The sequence below is a fragment of the Salvelinus fontinalis genome, chromosome 36 (genome assembly GCF_029448725.1).
Source record: "Salvelinus fontinalis isolate EN_2023a chromosome 36, ASM2944872v1, whole genome shotgun sequence".
In the NCBI taxonomy this organism is placed as follows: Eukaryota; Metazoa; Chordata; class Actinopteri; order Salmoniformes; family Salmonidae; genus Salvelinus; species Salvelinus fontinalis.
This window is the reverse complement of record NC_074700.1, coordinates 24,490,358-24,511,336: the sequence shown is the minus strand read 5'-3', so window position 1 is coordinate 24,511,336 and position 20,979 is coordinate 24,490,358. Positions and strand designations below refer to the sequence as shown.

At 42.3% G+C, this 20,979-nt stretch overlaps 1 protein-coding gene across 1 annotated transcript; it reads left to right on the top strand.

Annotated features, from left to right (window-relative positions):
* On the top strand, positions 1-11,440 carry LOC129835505 (ankyrin repeat domain-containing protein 46-like). The gene is made up of 5 exons (XM_055901161.1): positions 1-105; positions 3,254-3,339; positions 4,042-4,298; positions 4,578-4,736; positions 7,176-11,440. Exons 2-5 carry the CDS (start codon positions 3,286-3,288, stop codon positions 7,390-7,392), a joined length of 687 nt encoding a protein of 228 aa, XP_055757136.1. The 5' UTR covers positions 1-105; positions 3,254-3,285; the 3' UTR covers positions 7,393-11,440.
* Positions 11,441-20,979: the final 9,539 nt, after the last annotated feature.

Below are 20,979 nucleotides of genomic sequence, written 5' to 3'. Positions count from 1 at the left end.
GTCTGCGCCAAACTGTCGTCGTAAAATCACAGCTTGTTCAGCATCGCCACAACACTGTTTTGCAGAAAAGGGGATTTTGACGTCTGATTTGGAACACATTAACAGGTAAATATCATCACCAACAACTGAAGATGTGCTATAATATGCTTTCCTAATGTTTTAATGTGTTGGATAAGATCGATAATTGCTTATAGTCACGTTATTGGGAGTGCGGGGGGAGGCATTAGCTAGCATCTTTTTGTTAGCTTATCTGGCGAGAAGTAGCTAGCTAGCTGTATATCTGTTTATCTTGGATAGCTGGCTAGCTATCCACTGCATGTGTAGTTAAACGTTTACTTATACGCCAAGCGAACTTTTACTCAGGGTTTGCCTTTTGTAATACCGTAGTTTAAGGATCTAACTAGGTAATAATAATGCTCTGCTCATTTCAGTAATAAGAGCTAACTGAGCTACCTACCTTGTGTTAGCTCTAGCTACAGTGCCTAAAGAGAGTATTCATACCCTTTTTATTACGCCTTTATTTAACAAGGTAGGCCAGTTGAGAACAAGTTCTCATTTACAACTGCAACCTGGCCAAGATAAAGCAAAGCAGTACGACAAAAACAACACAAGAGTTACATGGGATAAACAAACGTACAGTCAATAACACAATAGAAAAATCTATGTACAGTGCGTGCAAATGAAGTAAGGAGGTAAGGCAATAAATAGGCCAATGGTGGCGAAGTAATTACAATTTAGCAATTAACACTAGAGAGATAGATGTGCAAGTAGAAATACTGGTGTGCAGAAGATCAGAAAAACAAATATGGGGATAAGGTAGGTAGTTGGATGGGCTATTTACAGATGAGCTGTGTACAGCTGCAGCGATTAGTAAGCTACTTTGACAGCTGACGCTTAAAGTTAGTGACGGAGATAAGTCTCCAGCTTCAGTGATATTTGTTGCAATTCGTTGCAGTCATTGGCAGCAGAGAACTGAAAGGAAAGGCGGCCAAAGAGGTGTTGGCTTTGGGGTTGACCAGTGAGATATACCTGCTGGAGCGTGTGCTACGGTTGGGTGTTGCTATGGTGACTAGTGAGCTGAGATAAGGCGGGTCTTTACCTAGCAAAGACTTGTGATGACCTGGAGCCAGTGGGTTGGCGACGAGTGTGTAGCGAGGACCAGCCAACGAGAGCATACAGGTTGCAGTGGTGGGCAGTATATGGGGCTTTGGTGACAAAACGGATGGCACTGTGATAGACTGCATCCAATTTGCTGAGTTGAGTGTTGGAGAATATTTTATAAATGACATCGCTGAAGTCAAGGATCGGTAGGATGGTCAGTTTTACGAGGGTATGTTTGGCAGCATGAGTGAAGGATGCTTTGTTGTGGAATAGGAAGCCGATTCTAGATTTAACTTTGGATTGGAGATGCTAAATGTTAGTCTGGAAGGAGAGTTTACAGTCTAGCCAGACACCTAGGTATTTATAGTTGTCAGAACCTTCCAGAGTAATGATGCTAGGCGGGCTGGTGCGGGCAGCGATCGGTTGAAGAGCATGCATTTCGCTTTACTAGCATCTAAGAGCAGTTGGAGGCCACGGAAGGAGTGTTGTATGGCGTTGAAGCTCGTTAAGTGTCCAAAGAAGGGCCAGAAGTATACAGAATGGTGTCGTTTGCGTAGAGGTGGATCAAAGACTCACCCTTGACTTCTTACACATGTTGTGTTACAGCCTGAATTTAAAATAGATTTCTTTTTAAATAATTAAGTCTCACCCATCAACACACAATACCCCATAATGACAAAGTAAAAACATGTTTGTGGATGGGTTTTTTTGGGGGGGTGCTAATTTATTGAAAATGAAATACAGAAATATTTAATTTACATAAGTATTCACACCCCTGAGTCAATACATGTTAGCTTATATCTGTGAGTCTTTCTGGGTAAGTCTCTAAGAACTATGCACACCTGGATTGTACAATATTTGCACAGTATTTTTTTTTATTTATTCTTCATCTGTGAAATTGGTTGTTGATTATTACGAGGCAGCCATTTTCTTGTCTTGCCATAGATTTTCAAGCCGATTTAAGGCAATTTTAACTAGGCGACTCAGGAACATTTCATGTCCTCTTGGTAAGCAGCTCCAGTGTATATTTGGCCTTGTGTTTTAGGTTATTGTCCTGTTGAAAGGTAAAATTGTTTCCCAGTGTCTGTTGGAAAGCAGGCTGAACCCGGTTTTCCTCTAGGATTTTACCTGTGCTTAGCTCTTCCGTTTCCTTTTATCCTACAAAAACTCCCTTGCCAATGACAAGCATACTCATAACATGATGCAGCCCCACCATGCTTGAAAATATGAAGCGTGGTAGTCAGTGATGTGTTGTGTTGAATTTGCCCCAAACATAACTCTTTGTATTCTGGACATAAAGTTAATTTATTTTCCAACTTTTTTGCACTTTTACTTTAGTGCCTTATTGCAAACAGGATGCATGTTTTGGAATATTTTTTATTCTTTTCACTCTGTCATTTAGGTAAGTATTGTGGTGTAACTCCAATGTTGTTGATCCAGCCTTTTTTCTCCTATCACAGTCATTAAACTCTGTAACTGTTTTAAAGTCACCATTGGCCTCATGGTGAAATCCCTGAGAAGTTTTTTCCCTCTCTGGCAACTGAGTTAGGAAAAACATCTTTATCTTTGTAGTGAATGGGTGTATTGATACACCATCCAAAGTGTAATTAATAACTTCACCATGCTCAAAGGGATGTTCAATGTCTGCTTTTTTTCTCTCTCCCATCAACCAATAGGTGCCCTTCTTTGAGGCATTGGAAAACCTCCCTGTTCTTTGTGGTTGAATCTGTGTTTGAAATTCGCTGCTCAACTGAGGGACCTTACAGATAATTGTATGTGGGGTACAGAGATGAGGTAGTCATTCAAGAGGGTGTCCATGCAACTTATGTGACTTTTTAGGCAGATTTTTACTGCTGAATGTATTTAGGCTTGCTATAACAAAGGAGTTGAATACTTGTTGATTCAAGACATTTCAGTTTTTCATTTTTATTTAATTGGTAGAAAAATTCTACATACAGTTCCACTTTGACATTATTGGATATTGTGTGTAGGCCTGTAACACAACATATTGTGGGAAAGCCAAGGGGTGTAATTACTTCCTGAAGGCACCGTACATAGTCCTAACCAATAAAGCTATCTTTTCTCCATTTCCTCCCTCTGCCTTCCTCTTCTTCCTACCCTTCCCCTCCCTTCCTCCCTATCCCCCCTTCAGGTACGCTGGAATTTTCGGACACCCACTCGGACATGTCCTATGTCTTCATCAATGACTCGTCGCAGACCTCCGTTCCCCTGCTCCAGGTAGGGAAGATGCCTATCCCTGCACATTGACTCTGTACCAGTAGCGGTGTTATTGTATTGTGATACTATTTCCTTTTTTTTGTTTGCAAATTTGTTGTACTTTTTAACTCTGCATTGTTGGGTAAGCGCTCGTAAGTAAGCATTTCACTGTAAATTCTACACATTCAGCGCATGTGATTTGACAACCCTAACGTCTGCTCCTCTGCTGGTGGGGTTGAGTCCAACACAAAGGGGTTCCATCCCAAATCCACCCCTACGCCCTATTTACTTGTGGAGGTCTGTGAGGATTTGACAGGCGTCAGCAATCTGGTAGTAGCTTCACTTGCCCTCTGGTAGGTTAGATGAAAGTTTCACCATATTGACGACACCTGTCAAATTCTCTCAGATCTCCTCAAGTGTCTAGGGTCTAGGGTCCGGTGTGGTTTTGTGCAGCAGTGTAGGAAGCAAACAGAGATGGACCTACCAGAATTTTTCCAATTAGAAACTCGGTTGCTACGGTGTGCTCGGTTGCTACGGTGTGCTCCCAGTTCTTCAGAATCGGTTTAAAGTTCAAGTTAGCTAGGGTCTGTTAATCAATTCTCTGATTCAATACAGAATCAATCAATCAACTAATTAATCTAACTCATCCCAGGACGTTATCGTGAAAGAAAATGTCTTCTCAATGACTTACCTGGTTAAATAATGGCAAATCCCTAACTGCAGGCCTGCATCGACGGGGACCTGCTTTTCGGCAAGCGGCTCCTGGAGACGGGCTGTGACCCCAACATACGGGACAACCGGGGCCGTACTGGCCTGCACCTAGCGGCCGCCAGGGGGAACGTGGACATCTGTTGTTTTCTCCATAAGTTTGGTGCGGACCTCCTGGCTACAGACTACCAGGGAAACACGGCGCTCCACCTCTGTGGACACGTGGATACCATCCAGTTCCTGGTGTCCAACGGTCTCAAGATAGACATCTGGTGAGAGGGGCTGAGGGTTGGGAGGGCCTGGAAGGGAGTGAGGGGGAGTAGAGACTGTTTTACAGTTGGCTTGGTGCCTGAGAGGGGCTTTGACTGAGGGGTAAAAGCAGGGTTAGAGTTACAGGGGTTCTATCACATAGAGGAACCCCTAATATAGGTTTTTCAAATGTACACATTGGTCCAACAGTCCACTCCCCATAGTGCCACTGTGTTTCTCAAACACTGGTTGGACCCTTGTTTGAACATTATCATGCTACATTGTGTGTTTCTCTCTCCCAGTAACCACAACGGGTACACTCCTCTGGTGCTGGCCAAGAGGCGCGGGGTGAACAAGGACGCTATCCGCCTGCTGGAGGGCCTAGAGGAACAGGAGCTGAAAGGATTCAACAGGGGAGCCCACTCCAAACTGGAGACCATGCAGATTGCTGAGAGCGAGAGGTGATGAGAGGGGTGGGGGAGTGAATGAGAGAGGAGGGGGAGGGCAGGAAGTGGAGGGGAGCCTATGTTACAGGCATTACTGTGCTGCTTACCAGTATAGTTCCCTCACTCACAAGTCCTTACCGGTACTTGATGTCGCGTACTCTGCCTCGCCAACACACTTAACCGCCTGCTTGACAATTTTGCGCCTCCGAAAGCTGGCAATTCAGCAACGTGATTGGTGACATTTCGAGCTGTGGCACGATCTTAACTCTGTTACATCCACTCTAAGCTGGAAACCTATCTATCTCTCTCTCCTATCTCTCTCTCCTATCTCTCTCTCCTATCTCTCTCTCCTATCTATCTCTCTCCTATCTATCTCTCTCCTATCTATCTCTCTCCTATCTATCTATCTATCTATCTCTCTCTCCTACCTATCTATCTCTCCTACCTACCTATCTCTCCTATCTAAACTCAGCAAAAAAAGAAACGTTCTCTCACTGTCAACTGCGTTTATTTTCAGCAAACTTAACATGTGTAAATATTTGTATAAACATAAGAATTCAACAACTGAGACATAAACTGAACAAGTTCCACAGACATGCGACTAACAGAAATTGAATAATTTGTCCCTGAACAAAGGGAAGGTCAAAATCAAAAGTAACAGTCAGTATCTGGTGTGGCCACTAGCTGCATTAAGAACTGCAGTGCATCTCCTCCTCATGGACTGCACCAGATTTGCCAGTTCTTGCTGTGAGATGTTACCCCACTCTTCCACCAAGGCACCTGCAAGTTCCTGGACATTTCTGGGGGGAATGGCCCTAGCCCTCACCCTCCGATCCAACAGATCCCAGACGTGCTCAATGGGATTGAGATCCGGGCTCTTCGCTGGCCATGGCAGAACACTGACATCGCGCACAGAATGAGCAGCATGGCTGGTGGCATTGTCATGCTGGAGGGTCATGTCAGGATGAGCCTGTAGGAAGGGTACCACATGAGGGAGGAGGATGTCTTCCCTGTAATGCACAGCGTTGAGATTGTCTGCAATGACAACAAGCTCAGTCCGATGATGCTGTGACACACCGCCCCAGACCATGACGGACCCTCCACCTCCAAATCGATCCCGCTCCAGAGTACAGGCCTCGGTGTAACGCTCATTCCTTCGACGATAAACGCGGATCCACCATCACCCCATGTGAGACAAAACCGCGACTTGTCAGTGAAGAGCACTCCAATGACGGTGGGTTTGTGCCCATAGGCGACGTTGTTGCCGGTGATGTCTGGTCAGGACCTGCCTTACAACAGGCCTACAAGCCCTCAGCCTCTCTCAGCCTATTGTGGACAGTCTGAGCACTGATGGAGGGATTGTGCGTTCCTGCTGTAACTCTGGCAGTTGTTGTTGCCATCCTGTACCTGTCCCGCAGGTGTGATGTTCGTATGTACCGATCCTGTGCAGGTGTTGTTACACGTGGTCTGCCACTGCAAGTACGATCAGCTGTCCGTCCTGTCTCCCTATAGCGCTGTCTTAGGCATCTCACAGTACGGACATTGCAATTTATTGCCCTGGCCACATCTGCAGTCCTCATGCCTCCTTGCAGCATGCCTAATGCACGTTCACGCAGATGAGCAGGGACTCTGGGCATCTTTCTTTTGGTGTTTTTCAGAGTCAGTAGAAAGGCCTCTTTAGTGTCCTAAGTTTTCATAACTGTGACCTTAATTGCCTACCGTCTATAAGCTGTTAGTGTCTTATCGACCGTTCCACAGGTGCATGTTCATTAATTGTTCATGGTTCATTGAAGAAGCATGAGAAACAGTGTTGAAACCCTTTACAATGAAGATCTGTGAAGTTACTTGCATTTTTACGAATGATCTTTGAAAGACGGGGTCCTGAAAAAGGGACGTTTATTTTGTTGCTGAGTTTATATATCTGTCTCTCCTATATATCTGTCTCTTTTATATATCTGTCTCTCCTATATATCTGTCTCTCCTATATATCTGTCTCTCCTATATATCTGTCTCTCCTATATTTCTGTCTCTCCTATATATCTGTCTCTCCTATATATCTGTCTCTCCTATATATCTGTCTCTCCTATATATCTGTCTCTCCTATATATCTGTCTCTCCTATATATCTGTCTCTCCTATATTTCTGTCTCTCCTATATATCTGTCTCTCCTATATATCTGTCTCTCCTATATATCTGTCTCTCCTATATATCTGTCTCTCATATATATATATATATATATATATATATATTATATATATATATATATATATTATATATCTATCTATCTCGCTCTCTCTGTCCTATCTCTCCAACACAAAGGGGTTCCATCCCAAACGGACCCCTACGCCCTATGTACTTGTGTACCATCTATCTGCCTCCTGTCTATCTCTCCTATTTATAATCAAGTAATGGCATGTACGCTGACACTGGGCTACTTCTTTCTCTTCCTGTCAGTGCAATGGAGAGCCACTCCCTGTTGAACCCTGACCTCCAGAACAGGGAGGGAGTCCTGTCCAGCTTCAGGACCACCTGGCAGGAGTTTGTTGAGGACCTGGGCTTCTGGAGGGTGCTGCTACTGCTGGTGGTCATCGCCTTGCTCTCTCTGGGCATCGCTTACTACGTCAGCGGGGTGCTGCCCTTCTCCGCCAGCCAGCTGGAGCTGATACACTGAGGGAGGGGTGGATGGACAGAGGCTGAAAGTTGGCTTGGGCTACATTCTCGTTATCCACCCTTGTCCAGAAGTGTGCACTTGCATAGTCCCCCTTTTTATGGATTTAAAACCATAGGAGTGGTGTAAGCGTTGGCTGGATTCAACTTTTTTTAAATCCTTAGGAGAAAGTGTGCAAGTGCACACTTCGGGAGAAGGGCGGAGAATCGGGACTCAGCCATGGATGCAGCTGCAGTCTTCATTTCCTGCACTTATGTATGTGTGTTATATGTTATTTGCTTTGAACATTTTCTCACTATGGCCAGTTGTGCATGATAATGCACATCATTTCATGTGTCATTCATTTGTATGACTAAATAGACCAAATATCGACCAGTGACCATCTTCTTCTTTCTGGAATACTGACAGCTTTTAAAGCATAACCGTCAAAAAAAGAAAATATTCCAGTACCAGTCAAAAGTTTGGAAACACCTTTTTATTCAAGAGTTTATATATATTTTTTATTGAAGATTGTGAAAAGCTGTCAAGGCAAAGGGTGGCTACTTTGAATAATCTCAGATATAAAATATATTTTGATTTGTTTAACACTTTTTCGGTTACTACATTTACATTTTAGTCATTTAGCAGACGCTCTTATCCAGAGCGACTTACAGTAGAGTGCATACATTTTATTACATTTTACATACTGAGACAAGGATATCCCTACCGGCCAATCCCTCCCTAACCCCTAACCCGGACGACGCTATGCCAATTGTGCGTCGCCCCACGGACCTCCCGGTTGCGGCCGGCTGCGACAGAGCCTGGGCGTGAACCCAGAGACTCTGGTGGCGCAGCTAGCACTGCGATGCAGTGCCCTAGACCACTGTGCCACCCGGGAGACTTACACTACATGATTCCATATGTGTTATTTCATAGTTTGTCTTCACTAATATTCTACAATATGGAAAATAGTAATCAATGATTTATTTTTTCCGTGGAATGAGTAGGTGTGTCCAACGTTTTGACTGGTACTGTACATTTCTTACATGCAGTTTCATAACTTTTCATGTCTAATTTAGTTTTGACAGTATTCAGCTCTATATGAAGAAACTGTTGCATTATGGACCTTTTTCCTGATGTTGTCACAATATGTATTTTTCTGTGTTGTGTGGAGTAACAAGCTGTAGATTGATATAGTTATTTTTGTGTAATTATTTACTTGTATTTTGTTCTCTTTCTGTTTATTGTTTTGAAAAGGCCCCATTTGTTAATTGATTTACCCTACAGGGTCAAATCCTCTTGCAAAGTCAATATTTTTGTTTTATTTCCATTCTTACCATTTCAACTGAAGTCTGTTTCTCCCACACTAGTTGCAAATTTCCCTAATAATGCAAATCAGGCTATAACTGTTGTGTGGAATCTTACATGGAACAAAAATCTAACAGTGTGTAGAGTTATCCTGGGTGTCAGTCTGTTTCTGATCTCTTACCAACTCCTTAATGAAACTGTCACGTCTTCATAATGAGAGCACAAACTGTTCTGGGATCAGACTAGTGTAGAGTTATCTGATCTCTTACCAACTCCTTAATGGTACTGTGATGTCATGTCTTCATAATGAGAGCACAAACTGTTCTGGGATCAGGCTAGTGTAGAGTTATCTGATCTCTTACCAACTCCTTAATGGTACTGTGATGTCACGTCTTCATAATGAGAGCACAAACTGTTCTGGGATCAGACTAGTGTAGAGCTGCATGGGAATGTAATGTATATGAAAGGGATGTGTCATGTTTCCCTCTTCCATCAACAAGTCAAGTACAATATGAACTACAGAGTAGCACCTTTTATAATGTGTCTTTGAACTAAAGATACATGTTTGCTGTATTTTATTTAACATTTCCTCTGTGTAGTTTATATCATGCAGCTTAGTTACATTTAACATTTATGAATAGTTATTTCTATAATTATGTTATGTGTTTTTGCTATGTCAATCGTAGCATCCATTATCAGATATTGTAAACCATATAGTTTAACGATTGATTCAGTTGTTTTGTGTCTATCTTGTAGAGTAACATTTGAGGTATGTATCCATCATTTGTCATGTACAAGATACATACTGAACTACCAAAATGTTTAAGTTAAAAAAAAATATTAAATGAATTGGAGACAGGAAACACTCTTCAAATAGGCAGAGGGAGGTCCATCAGTACCATTGGTAACAAGGCCTGGGGTAGAGGGAGGTCCATCAGTACCATTGGTAACAAGGCCTGGGGTAGAGGGATGTCCATCGGTAGTCTTGGTAACAAGGCCTGCGGTAGAGGGAGGTCCATCAGTACCATTGGTAACAAGGCCTGGGGTAGAGGGATGTCCATCGGTAGTCTTGGTAACAAGGCCTGCGGTAGAGGGAGGTCCATCAGTACCATTGGTAACAAGGCCTGGGGTAGAGGGAGGTCCATCAGTAGTCTTGGTAACAAGGCCTGGGGTAGAGGGAGGTTCTAACTGATCTCTGATGATACAGGCAGGTGCATAGGGGACAAAACATGTCCTTGTCCCAATCCTGTCTTCTTCTGTCTCTGATTCACTTTCACTTATAGTGACAGAGAGATGCTCCCCTCCCCTTCTGGACAGGGACTGAGTTGAGATCTCAATCAATTCCCTTTAAACCAATCAGCCATTGTTTCTTTCAATCTACCTCCAAGAAAATAGAAAATAACAGCAACTAGGATGATCACCAAAACAACTAACACCACCACCACCATTGTTGGCCTTCCTGTGTCATCGCAATGCTTCTCTTTGGGAGTGATCTTGAGAGTGACAGCTCCTGGAATTCCTCTCTGGTGGTCAGGGCCGAAGAGGCACATGTATGTCCCCTGATCAGAAAGGTGTAGGTCAGTGAGGGGGAGGGAAATGTGTCCCTGTCTGTAAGCATCGTTGGACCCAGAATCCCAGTTCTCAAACCGAGGACCATAAGTTATATTCCCTGCCGTGACATTCAGCACAGTCTGTCCATCCTTTTCACAACAGACGTGTACCTTACTGTAAGGAGTTTGTTTTTTAGTAAAGCCATAGAAGTTGAGTTGAAAATTAGATCCAACAAGAGCAGGTTTACCTACAACAATGGGGACTAAAACTACAAATTGTACATCTTCTTGAGTCTTACCGCAGTGACACTCAAACCACCCGTTGTCATTAAATACAACAGAGATGTTGAGATAGAGGTCTCCACCCCAGTGTTTAACCCTGTTCTCAAAGCCCACTCCGGGTGTGAAATCTCCTTGGTGCAGTGTAGCGACCGTGGTGTGTGTAACACCTGTTGATTTACTCTCATGGCGATGCTTCCATTCGATAAAACCATCACATGATCCAGAGAAGGGCAGTGTGACAGTGTCATTCAAAACGACTGTAATTGTAGGAAGCACTGAGGATTCCGCAACGTAGAAAAGCAGATAAAAAGCGATAAACACTGTATTCCAAAAACAATTCATTGTAGATTGCGGACCAGCGGTGCGCACAGCTTAAAAACGTCTGTTGTTGATAGCAGCTATAACCAGCAATGTATTCCAGATATCTGGGATGTAAAAATAACTTCTGCCTGCAGTTCCTAGTTGGGGCCCTGTTGACAGTCACTAGGTACTGCAGGCACAGGTTACTGCCTGCAGTCCTTAGTGGTAGAGCCTTAGCACACTTTTAAAGCTCAACTCTTCGGCTTCCGATGATGCCGAATTCCTCTTAACTGTTCTTGACACTGTTCTGCTCCGTGCTCCTCCCCATTTAGCCCCGAATGATTTTGTCTCATCCCAGAGGCTGTGACGATGTAAAACAAACTGGCTACACTGCAATGAATTCTCCCATCATGCGCCCTGGTCTGAGAAACTGCCATGATGGTAATCGTAAATGGCTCATTTCAGCATGTTATTGATATCATGTCTTGTTTTGAGGTGTTTTGACTGATTTAATGTAAATACAAATATGACAAATTCTCTAGCTAGCTAACCAACAACTGTAACGATGTATTTGAGACAAGTGGTTGTGAAAATGTATTTGTTTTCAATAAACATTGGAGACGAAATATTGATTAATTGTTGTCATTAATCTAAACCAACCTCATCTGTTTTGCCCCATGGTTGCACGCATGTCGATTTTGTTGCTAACGCGACAGAGTTAGAACACAGGAATTGTAGTTCGTGAAGGGTAAAACAGTTGAACGTTAATCAGGTTTAAGATTGAGTGAACTGCTAATATCATTAAGGAACAGAAATTATCCCAGATTTGATCTTTAGCTCAATTCCGGTAAATATTATTTGCCTGTTGTTCATATTGCATGTGTGTGTGCATACACACTCTAAAAAGTAAAGGTTCCTAGAGACCGTGTTGCCAACTCCTCAGTAAGGAAAGTAGCTATTTGCTGTCCTAATAGTCGCTAGAAGTCGCTAAATGACGGCATCACATAATATGTTTAGAACTACAAATGAACTTTCTTCTGTCGAACTTTCTTGTTTTTTTATGTCACAATTCCAACCCTCCTCCTTTATCCGGGCTTGGGACCGGAAGAAGTGACCCAAAAGAGACACTGGCGGACTTATTTCGTTTTTTCTTTGGTTTTTAACCTTATTGTCCACCTAGGAGCCTACAACAAGCCACAGTAAAACATGAACATTTTTAACCATAACAATTTATTTTTTCGTATACACTCTAAATGGACCAAAAAGAGACAATAGAAAAAACTGTCCGTGAGGAAATTATGGTAACTAGTCTGGCCCTAATTCGGGTAAAAAATAAATTAAAAAATATGTAAACCAGGGCGGGATCAGCCAGCGGCGGCTTCCCGCATGCGCGATTCATTTGCAGTCTGGATACGGAGGGGTGAACATCTCCTGCTCTGACTGCAGCGTGAGGACGGGGCCCACGGCAGCACTCGCTGCTCGTTGAGAAGAGTAAGAACGATACGTGCTTTCACGTCCAAAAGTCTCCAATAAAACCATAAAAAGTCGCTAGATTTGTCGCTAGTCGCTTTTTAAAAAATGTGTCGCTAGAGGGGTCTGAATACTCGCTAAATATAGCGACAAAGTCGCTAAGTTGGCAACACTGCTAGAGTATCCTTTAGGGCAGGTGTGGCCCAACCTTCTTTGACGGGAGATCTACTTTTTCATTTGCCAGCCTGATGAGATCGACCAGTCTCTAAATCTAAACTAACCAACAAAATGTATGGAACGCAACACACTACTGAGTATGGACCTACCGCAATGATACCTACTTGATACCCAAATATAATGTGGACCAATAACATGTTTTCCACAAATAAGTTAAACTAATTTCATTTCCTACCTTAGTGTGACTTTTGGCATTGGGTGAGGGCAAGTAGTTTTTCATAGTCAGGGCTGTAGCAGCTTGTTGCAGGTCTCATGCAGGCCACAAGGTGGTCATCAGTACATCTGTACTTGGACTTTATCTTCATGTGAGAAAATACAGACTCACAGAGACAGGTTGATCCACAAAGGGCTGATATGTTGAGAGCACATCTTCTTATGTTGGGATACTTGTCCTCTAGCAGCAGCTCCCAGAACTCTTCCTTCATCTCAGTGGCTGCCCTGGATTTCAGCTGAATGTCACTTTGAAGGGTGAGAATTTCAGTTTCTGCTATAGTTGTGTCCAACTGAAAAAGTGATCCTATTTTGGAGGCAATGACTTCCACATTTATGTCTGTGCCAAACAGAAAGCACATATATGTGGCAATAGGCTCAAGTGATGCAACGTCAGTGGAACGACTGTCAAACTCAGATAAGATGCTCTGGACTTGCGTAACGTGCACTGTCGTAACGTGCACTGTCAAGCTGTGCCGTATCCTTGCCCTGGTTCAGGTGCTGAATGCATGTGTTGAAAGAAGTGCAGGTTCTTACGTTGCAGCTTTCTCGTGAGCAGTTGTAGTTTGCATTTAAAAGTGTTCACAGAGCTGATCATGTCGATTACATGTTTGCCTTTTCCTTGCAGTTCTACATTCAATTCATTAAGCATGTAAATTAGGTCAGTGAGAAAAGATAAATCCAGGAGCCATTGTGTGTCCTCTAGCTGTGCATATTCTGCATGTTTGACCTTGAGAAACTCCTTGATTTCAGGCAACAACTCACTGAATCTCCCTAAAAATGTCCCTTGGCTCTGCCATCGCACATTCGTGTGCAGCAGCAGGTCTGTGTGCCCTGCTTCAGTCTCTTCTAAGTGAGCGTGAAATAGCCTCCGCTGTAGGCTTCTTGCTCGTGTAACAGTATAACTTTAAACCGTCCCCTCGCCCCATCAAGGGCGCGAACCAGGGACCCTCTGCACACATCAACAACAGTCACCCACGAAGCGTCGTTACCCATCACTCCACAAAAGCCGCGGCCCTTGCAGAGCAAGGGGCAACACTACTAATAGGTTTCAGAGCAAGTGACGTAACTGATTGAAACGCTACTAGCGCGTACCCGCTAACTAGCTAGCCATTTCACAACCGTTACACTCGAATAGAACACACTTTCTTCATCGCAACATCCATCACCTCTTTCATATTTAACATCTTCCTGCACAAAGCTTGCTGATGAATTACGCAGTGATAACTAAAAAAGTCCGGGAAAGAATCATCTCGTTTGCACTATGCAATGAACCCACTATGGGCACCCACACATAGCGGGTGCCCCATCGGTAGTAATGGAGACAAGCTTACAAAAGGGCAGTTGGAATTTGTTAGCAAACTCCATAAAAGCTTGAAAAATATCTTCGGCCTTTGTCCTTTCAGTGGCAAAATGGCGAGTATTTCCTCCTTTGTACTCATGTCGTCAAATACCATTCTGATAAACACATAACTGCCACATCTACCATATCTGTGGACTCGTCAAACTGGAGGGAATAACACTCGCAGTTGTCAACTTCCTTCTTCAGTTGATCCTCGAGGTTCTCCGCTGTTCCCTCACATCTTCTTGTCACCGTATTTCTGGACAACTGAATGTCATTGATGGCAGCCATAATTTCAGTCGTATTCTTAAAATCCCCCAAACAGCGAGTCTGCAGCCTCAATAACTATTTCCTTGATCATCTCCCCATCTTTGAATGACTTTTTATGCTTAGCAAGAACGCGACTCACACGATAAGATGCTATGGTTGCCGCCTTTCCTTTGGTCACTGGCCTTGTGGAAATGGACTGCTGCGCTGCCAGTTGATTTTTTTAGTTCTTGTACCTTCTTCGTAATTCAGTCTTTGCTGGAAAATCTCTTTCCTGGGTTTTGTGTGTGGTTTTAAAATGTCGTTCTGTTACTTTTCTTTGGGATAGCGATGCTATTATGGCAGGTGAGACACACACATTTTGAGTTTGACATGACAAAAAAATAATCCTCCTCCCTTTCCTTGTGGAAATTATACGTTTTCAGTTTTTTTTGTATGCTTCCCTTCACTCATTATTGCTGCTGTCGACCACACAACTTAAGAACGAATCTGGCTACAAAGTTAGCTAGCTAGCTACCTGCCTGGCATCAACTTGACCTGGAGTTGGCGGGCGGCATCTGACCGCACCAACTAGGCATACGTCAATAAGTGGGCAGGGACTGGTCATATTTGATGTAAATCACGTGACTTTTCAGACATTGCTGTGAATGGAGGACTGTCGAACGCTAAAACAGAGATTATAGGCATTGATTTGTGTGGCTGAATTTTAGATGTATAATCATCTCACGATCGACTGGCAAGCACTCCACGATCGACCGGTAGATTGCGATCGACTGGTTGGGCACCCCTGCTTTATGGGTTCTTCAAATTGAAACAGCGGGGGAATCCCTATAAGTTCTTCAAAGAACCGTTTAAAAGGGTTCTTCAAAGAATCCCTTTTAATGGATCCTCGAAGAACCTTTTGGGGTTCATTTTTGAACTACATTTACATTTACATTTAAGTCATTTAGCAGACGCTCTTATCCAGAGCGACTTACAAATTGGACTACCCCTCCCTTATAAATTATTATTAATAATACACATAACAATAAAACAATAGTTTAGTTGTCAGGGTTTATTATGATTTAAATGTCAAAGTAGAATTTAAAAAAAATCTAAATATGAGGTAAACTCCCAGCAGAGCCCCAAGTCCAATGGGTTTATCCTCTGGTGTGTTGATGTTAATGTGTTGATGTTCTCCGTATCCACAGCCAGAATGATTTTCCAGTGCATGGTAATAGAACAGGTTTCCTGTTATATTCAGCAGAGGTGTAGGCAGGGTGAAGTTTGTGAATCCCAAAAAATAGTTATCATACAGATGATTAACAAAACATGCACACAACAGTATTCATACCTTGGTTTTTATGGTGAATGTAAAACAGTTTTGATAATGGTTTTCATACACATACCTTGTCCATAATGTAGAGGCCTATGGGATATTCATTGAAGAGGTAAGGGAGGAGGATGGTAAATGAGATCAGCATGACATACCAATACCAATTGACATACCTTTGCATGCCTCGTCTGTATACCTGCAGACACAGACACAAAAGTGAGCAGTTCAGTCATCTGCACCCAATACAGCTAGCCGTCAGCATATTCTTATAGCCTACATATTCTTACCTCTTTGTTGATTGATATCTATTGAATTATGTCCATCTACTATTTTATAAAGATTTGCACAAATATGAAAAGATAGATGGTATCATCATAAAACAAGATACATTTAGATCATACAAGGGACAAACCTTAAATTGAGGAGATCTTTACATTTTTCAGTTAAGTGCCTGCACCTGCTGTCCTTTCAAATCTAAACGTTTCAGTTGGGCAGTTAGGTTCCTGCAGGAACCCCCACCGACTAAGGAGGTTCCTCGATTAACCTCACCTCCTATGGGGTTCATGGAAGAACCTTTTGGGGGCAATTTTCAGTGCCAATAAACCTAACGTTCTTTGAAGAACTTAGAATATCTTAGAAGAGCCGTTGTTGAACCCCTCATTTTTAGTGTATTGCTTCTGTGTGTTTGTTTGTTCAGAATACTCCATATTGCTACGGCACTGATACTATGCGTCACCATAATAATATAATAGGAAGATGGCAGTGATATTACTGCCAACACTAGGGGGCAGTATTGTTACACCAACCATAAAGCTACAATAGTTTGGCTTGGCAATGACACCAGTCAATGGAGTTGAGAAAAATAACACAAACAGGTCTGGGACCAGGCTAGTGTAACTCCTCCATCTCTATGATGGTAGAGGATCCATTCACCTCTCTGGTGTCTTTCACACACACACACACACACACAGGTCTGGGACCAGGCTAGAGTAACTCCTCCATCTCTATGATGGTAGAGGATCCATTCACCTCTCTGGTGTCTTTCTCTCTTTCAGGACACATGGTAACTCATCACTATGACCATCAGAACTCTGTTGGGACTCTTTTGAAGGCTGTGGTGATCCCCTGGGGCTGCGACGGAAGATAAATCCTGAACAGTTCATTCTGGACCACTGAGGCCACATTCTGCCTGTAAGAAAACTCACACACCCTTAAACCATGACATTAAAAAGATCACAGTTGTAACACAAATGTTATCTCCATCTATCCTTCCAGTGCATTTTACCATCCTCCTCTGTAAAGTACTAGTTGCAGTGTGGAAATTCCTTAAAACACCATTTTAGACCATGTTCATGGACAACTGTTTCAAACGGTATTTCACATGTGTAACACACAAATATTATCGCCTACCATTTGTCCTTCTAGTGCTGTAATAGTTGCAATGCGGACATTTTCTAAAACATGATTTTACACCATGTTCATGGAAAACTTGTTTTTCACATTTCTCACATGCAAATACTGTCTGTCTCCAACCATCTGTCCTTCTAGTGCTGTAATAGTTACATTGTGGAACTTGCCTAAAACATGATTTTAGACCATGCTCAAAGAACACAGTTTAAAATATATATTTCACACTTGTAACACACAAATGGTACAAACTGTCTGTTGTATTTCATCTTTTATCCACACAACAGTTCTATCCTGATTAGTGTTAGAGAAATTCTCAACTGTATTTTAAATTAAACAAACTTGAGTTATTAAAGTGTGAAAACAGTAAGAACTGGGGAAAACAGTCCAAGACTAAGGCCCTGATCCAAGCTGAGGCCCTGGGCCCTAAATCAGGGTTGTCAAACTCATTCCATGGAGGACTGAGTGTATGCTGGTTTTTGTTATTTCCTTTCAATTTGTGTCCAGTTAAGACCCAGACAACCAGGTGAGGGGAGTTTCTAACTAATCAATGACCTTAATTGATTAATCAGGTATAAGAGAGGGGTGAAAACCTGCAGACACTCTGCCCTCCATGGAATGAGTTTGACACATGTGCCCTATATTCTCAGATGGCAGGGATGTAAACAGTGATGTATAACCCCTGGCTCATCAGGCCATGCAGATGGAGATGGTAGACTATATGTCTCTCTTGTCATTATATGTTGCCCTAGAAGACTGAATAAACCCCTGGCTCATCAGGCCATGCAGATGGAGATGGTAGACTATATGTCTCTCTTGTCATTATATGTTGCCCTAGAAGACTGAATAAACCCCTGGCTCACCAGAATCATGTAATAATTGAACGCTTCAATCTAGCTGACAGGTTTAGGTTTTTCTGTCATCTTTCACGGAACAAAGACGTTTAGGAACTGGAGAAAAAATACAATGTAGAAAATAAAGAATTAATGTGCAAAATGTCCAAATGACATCCGTTTGACCGGTTGTAAAGAAAAACAAACCTGTGAAAAGAACTCATCGTGTTTCTGATAAGATTTCACTTTGTCTTCGATGCACATTTTAAATACTACCAGCTTTTATGACGCTTGTATGATGACGACATCACGTCTACAGCTGGTATCTAATGAGCATTATCTCAAGATGCAGAAATAAATACTCATATTTTTCAACTCCTGTTCCCAAATCCACATTTTGCCTACATTTAGTGTATAATTTTACTGCAAGAAATACTTAATCCTGCCGGATATATTATTAAGGCTATAGTCCTATTAACACTGGACTAGTATTAATAGAAGACGTTGGTTATGTATTTATTACCCCAGAATGTCCGTTATTCCAGAGGAAGTTTCAGACGGGATACTTTATCCCAAACTGACCCTGTAATTATTTAATTTTTTTCTATAAATTGACATCTATGACGGAAGCCTGGAGGTTTTTTTCTAGGCGTCAAAATACAGTCCAGGTGATAACAGTAATAACTCCAGCTCCGTTCCCAAGTTTCTAAACCATACCAAACCATCTTTGGTATAGTGTCGCCATAATATTTGAATTGAGAAGTGTGATCATAATCATTAGGAATGTTTTGCGATCCGCAGGTGAAGACGTTCTAAATAACATAGAAAAAGGAATTCTGTGAAAAATACATTTCTGGAGGATCCAAAAAATATGTTTGCTTTCCAAACCAATAGGTGCAGCTATAATACAGTGACAGTGTTTGGTACAAGTTCACTTTCTCATCCATAGCCTGAAAACAAATGACGCAATCTCAAATGCCGTTCACACTGCCCTCCAGTTTGAAACATGTTGGGATTGTCACAGATGACGAGCACCGTAGACGGTGTAATTCCGTCTTCCTCCTATATTGTCATTTTGCATGTTTGATGTCTCGTCGGAGGTCTTAGCGGGATTTCCTGTATACGTCCATGTCCGTGTCCTGTTCATTTTAAGTGGTAACTCTATTTTTTAGCCCAGCGCGGATATTACCTGTAATCAGTGTTTTGGGGGCTGGATACGTTCTTATAGTCACTGTGGGGACGACATTTTCTATGCACTTATTTTATTTTAATTTTACCTTTATTTATACAGTTTTTTTCTCATTGAGATAACATCTCTTTACCAAGAGAGACCTGGTCCAATAGCAGCAGAGGGAACAACGTTTCAGACAAAACAATTTACATACATGAACACAACATTAAACACACATACAGTGCAACAAAAACATTGTACATTAAAAACACAAACGTCTTGACTAAAAACAGCTGGCCTAAAAACAGTTACACTCTTCTATGATATATACATCGATCAAGTGTTTAAACTCCACCAACGAAACTAGATCATCACATTTAATTCCAGGACCACGGAGCTAAGTAACTAAAACTATTTCTACCATGTCCTGTTCTAATTTTTGGTACTGTTAGAAGCAAATCAGAATGGGACCGTAATTGATATTTATTTACTGACCTGACTAAAAAAGAACAGAGATAAAATGGCATTTGACCCAATATGGCCTTATAAATCAGTGTATACCAGTGTTTAAGCCTACGCAAGGTCAATGACGACCAGCCAACAGCGCTGAAGAGATCACAATGATGTTTCTGATTTGAAATGAACCTGAGGGCTGCATGATACACTGAATCAAGTGCTCTCAGGGTAGTGGCTGAGGGCTGCATGATACACTGAATCAAGTGCTCTCAGGGTAGTGGCTGAGGGCTGCATGATACACTGAATCAAGTGCTCTCAGGGTAGTGGCTGAGGGCTGCATGATACACTGAATCAAGTGCTCTCAGGGTAGTGGCTGAGGGCTGCATGATACACTGAATCAAGTGCTCTCAGGGTAGTGGCTGAGGGCTGCATGATACACTGAATCAAGTGCTCTCAGGGTAGTGGCTGAGGGCTGCATGATACACTGAATCAAGTGCTCTCAGGGTAGTGGCTGAGGGCTGCATGATACACTGAATCAAGTGCTCTCAGGGTAGTGGCTGAGGCCTGCATATATATATATAACATCACTAAAATTTAAAACCGACAGTAATGTACATCGTACCAGCTCCTTCCTGGCCTCAAAAGAAAAACAAGCCTTATGCCGGTAATAAAATCCTATTTTCAGCTTGGGCTTCCTTATCAAGTTCTCTACATGCACAGTGAAGCTCAGCTTATCATCAACCCACACACCCAAATATCTGTACACTTTAACTTGCTCTACAGTATGTCCAGCCAATGTAGCAATGACATGATTTGTAACATGCCTGGCATTTGAAAATATCATGCATTTTGTTTTACCTGAATTTAGAATCAGCTTTAAATCATACAGAATCTGTTGTATGATGTTAAATGCTCTTTGGGCATTTTCAAAAGCTAAAGATAAACTACTACCACTTGAATAAAGAACAGTATCATCTGCATAACAATTAACATCCGCTGTTTCAATAAGATCCCCAATGTTGTTGATATACAAAATTAACAACAGTGGGCCCAAAATAGAACCTTGCGGAACACCTGAGCACATCTCTATGGACTCAGATTTACAACCATCCGCCATTACACATTGTGTACGATTTGATAAATAATTTATAAACCAATCTAGAGCATGACCAGTAATTCCACAACATTTTAACCTTTGCACTAACACAGCATGGTCCACGGCGTCAAAAGCCTTCGACAAATCAATAAAAACAGACACACAATGTAACTTGTTATCAAGAGCACAGTGGACGTCATTTAAAACCTTCAATGTTGCTGAAACAGTGCTGTGGCCAGACCTAAAACCTGATGGCATTCCATTTAAGATGTTGTTTCCTTGGAAGTAGACCTTTAGCTGCCTACTAACTAAGGACTCCAGTACAGACGATGTTGATATGGGTCGATAGTTGTCAAGTAGCGAGGGA

Excerpts from the sequence above, each read along its gene's own strand:
- LOC129835505 (XM_055901161.1), top strand. The coding sequence starts at position 3,286 with ATGTCCTATGTCTTCATCAATGACTCGTCGCAGACCTCCGTTCCCCTG. Across the intron at positions 4,299-4,577 it reads GGTCTCAAGATAGACATCTG|TAACCACAACGGGTACACTC; the intron begins GTGAGAGGGGCT and ends TCTCTCTCCCAG. Across the intron at positions 4,737-7,175 it reads CAGATTGCTGAGAGCGAGAG|TGCAATGGAGAGCCACTCCC; the intron begins GTGATGAGAGGG and ends TCTTCCTGTCAG.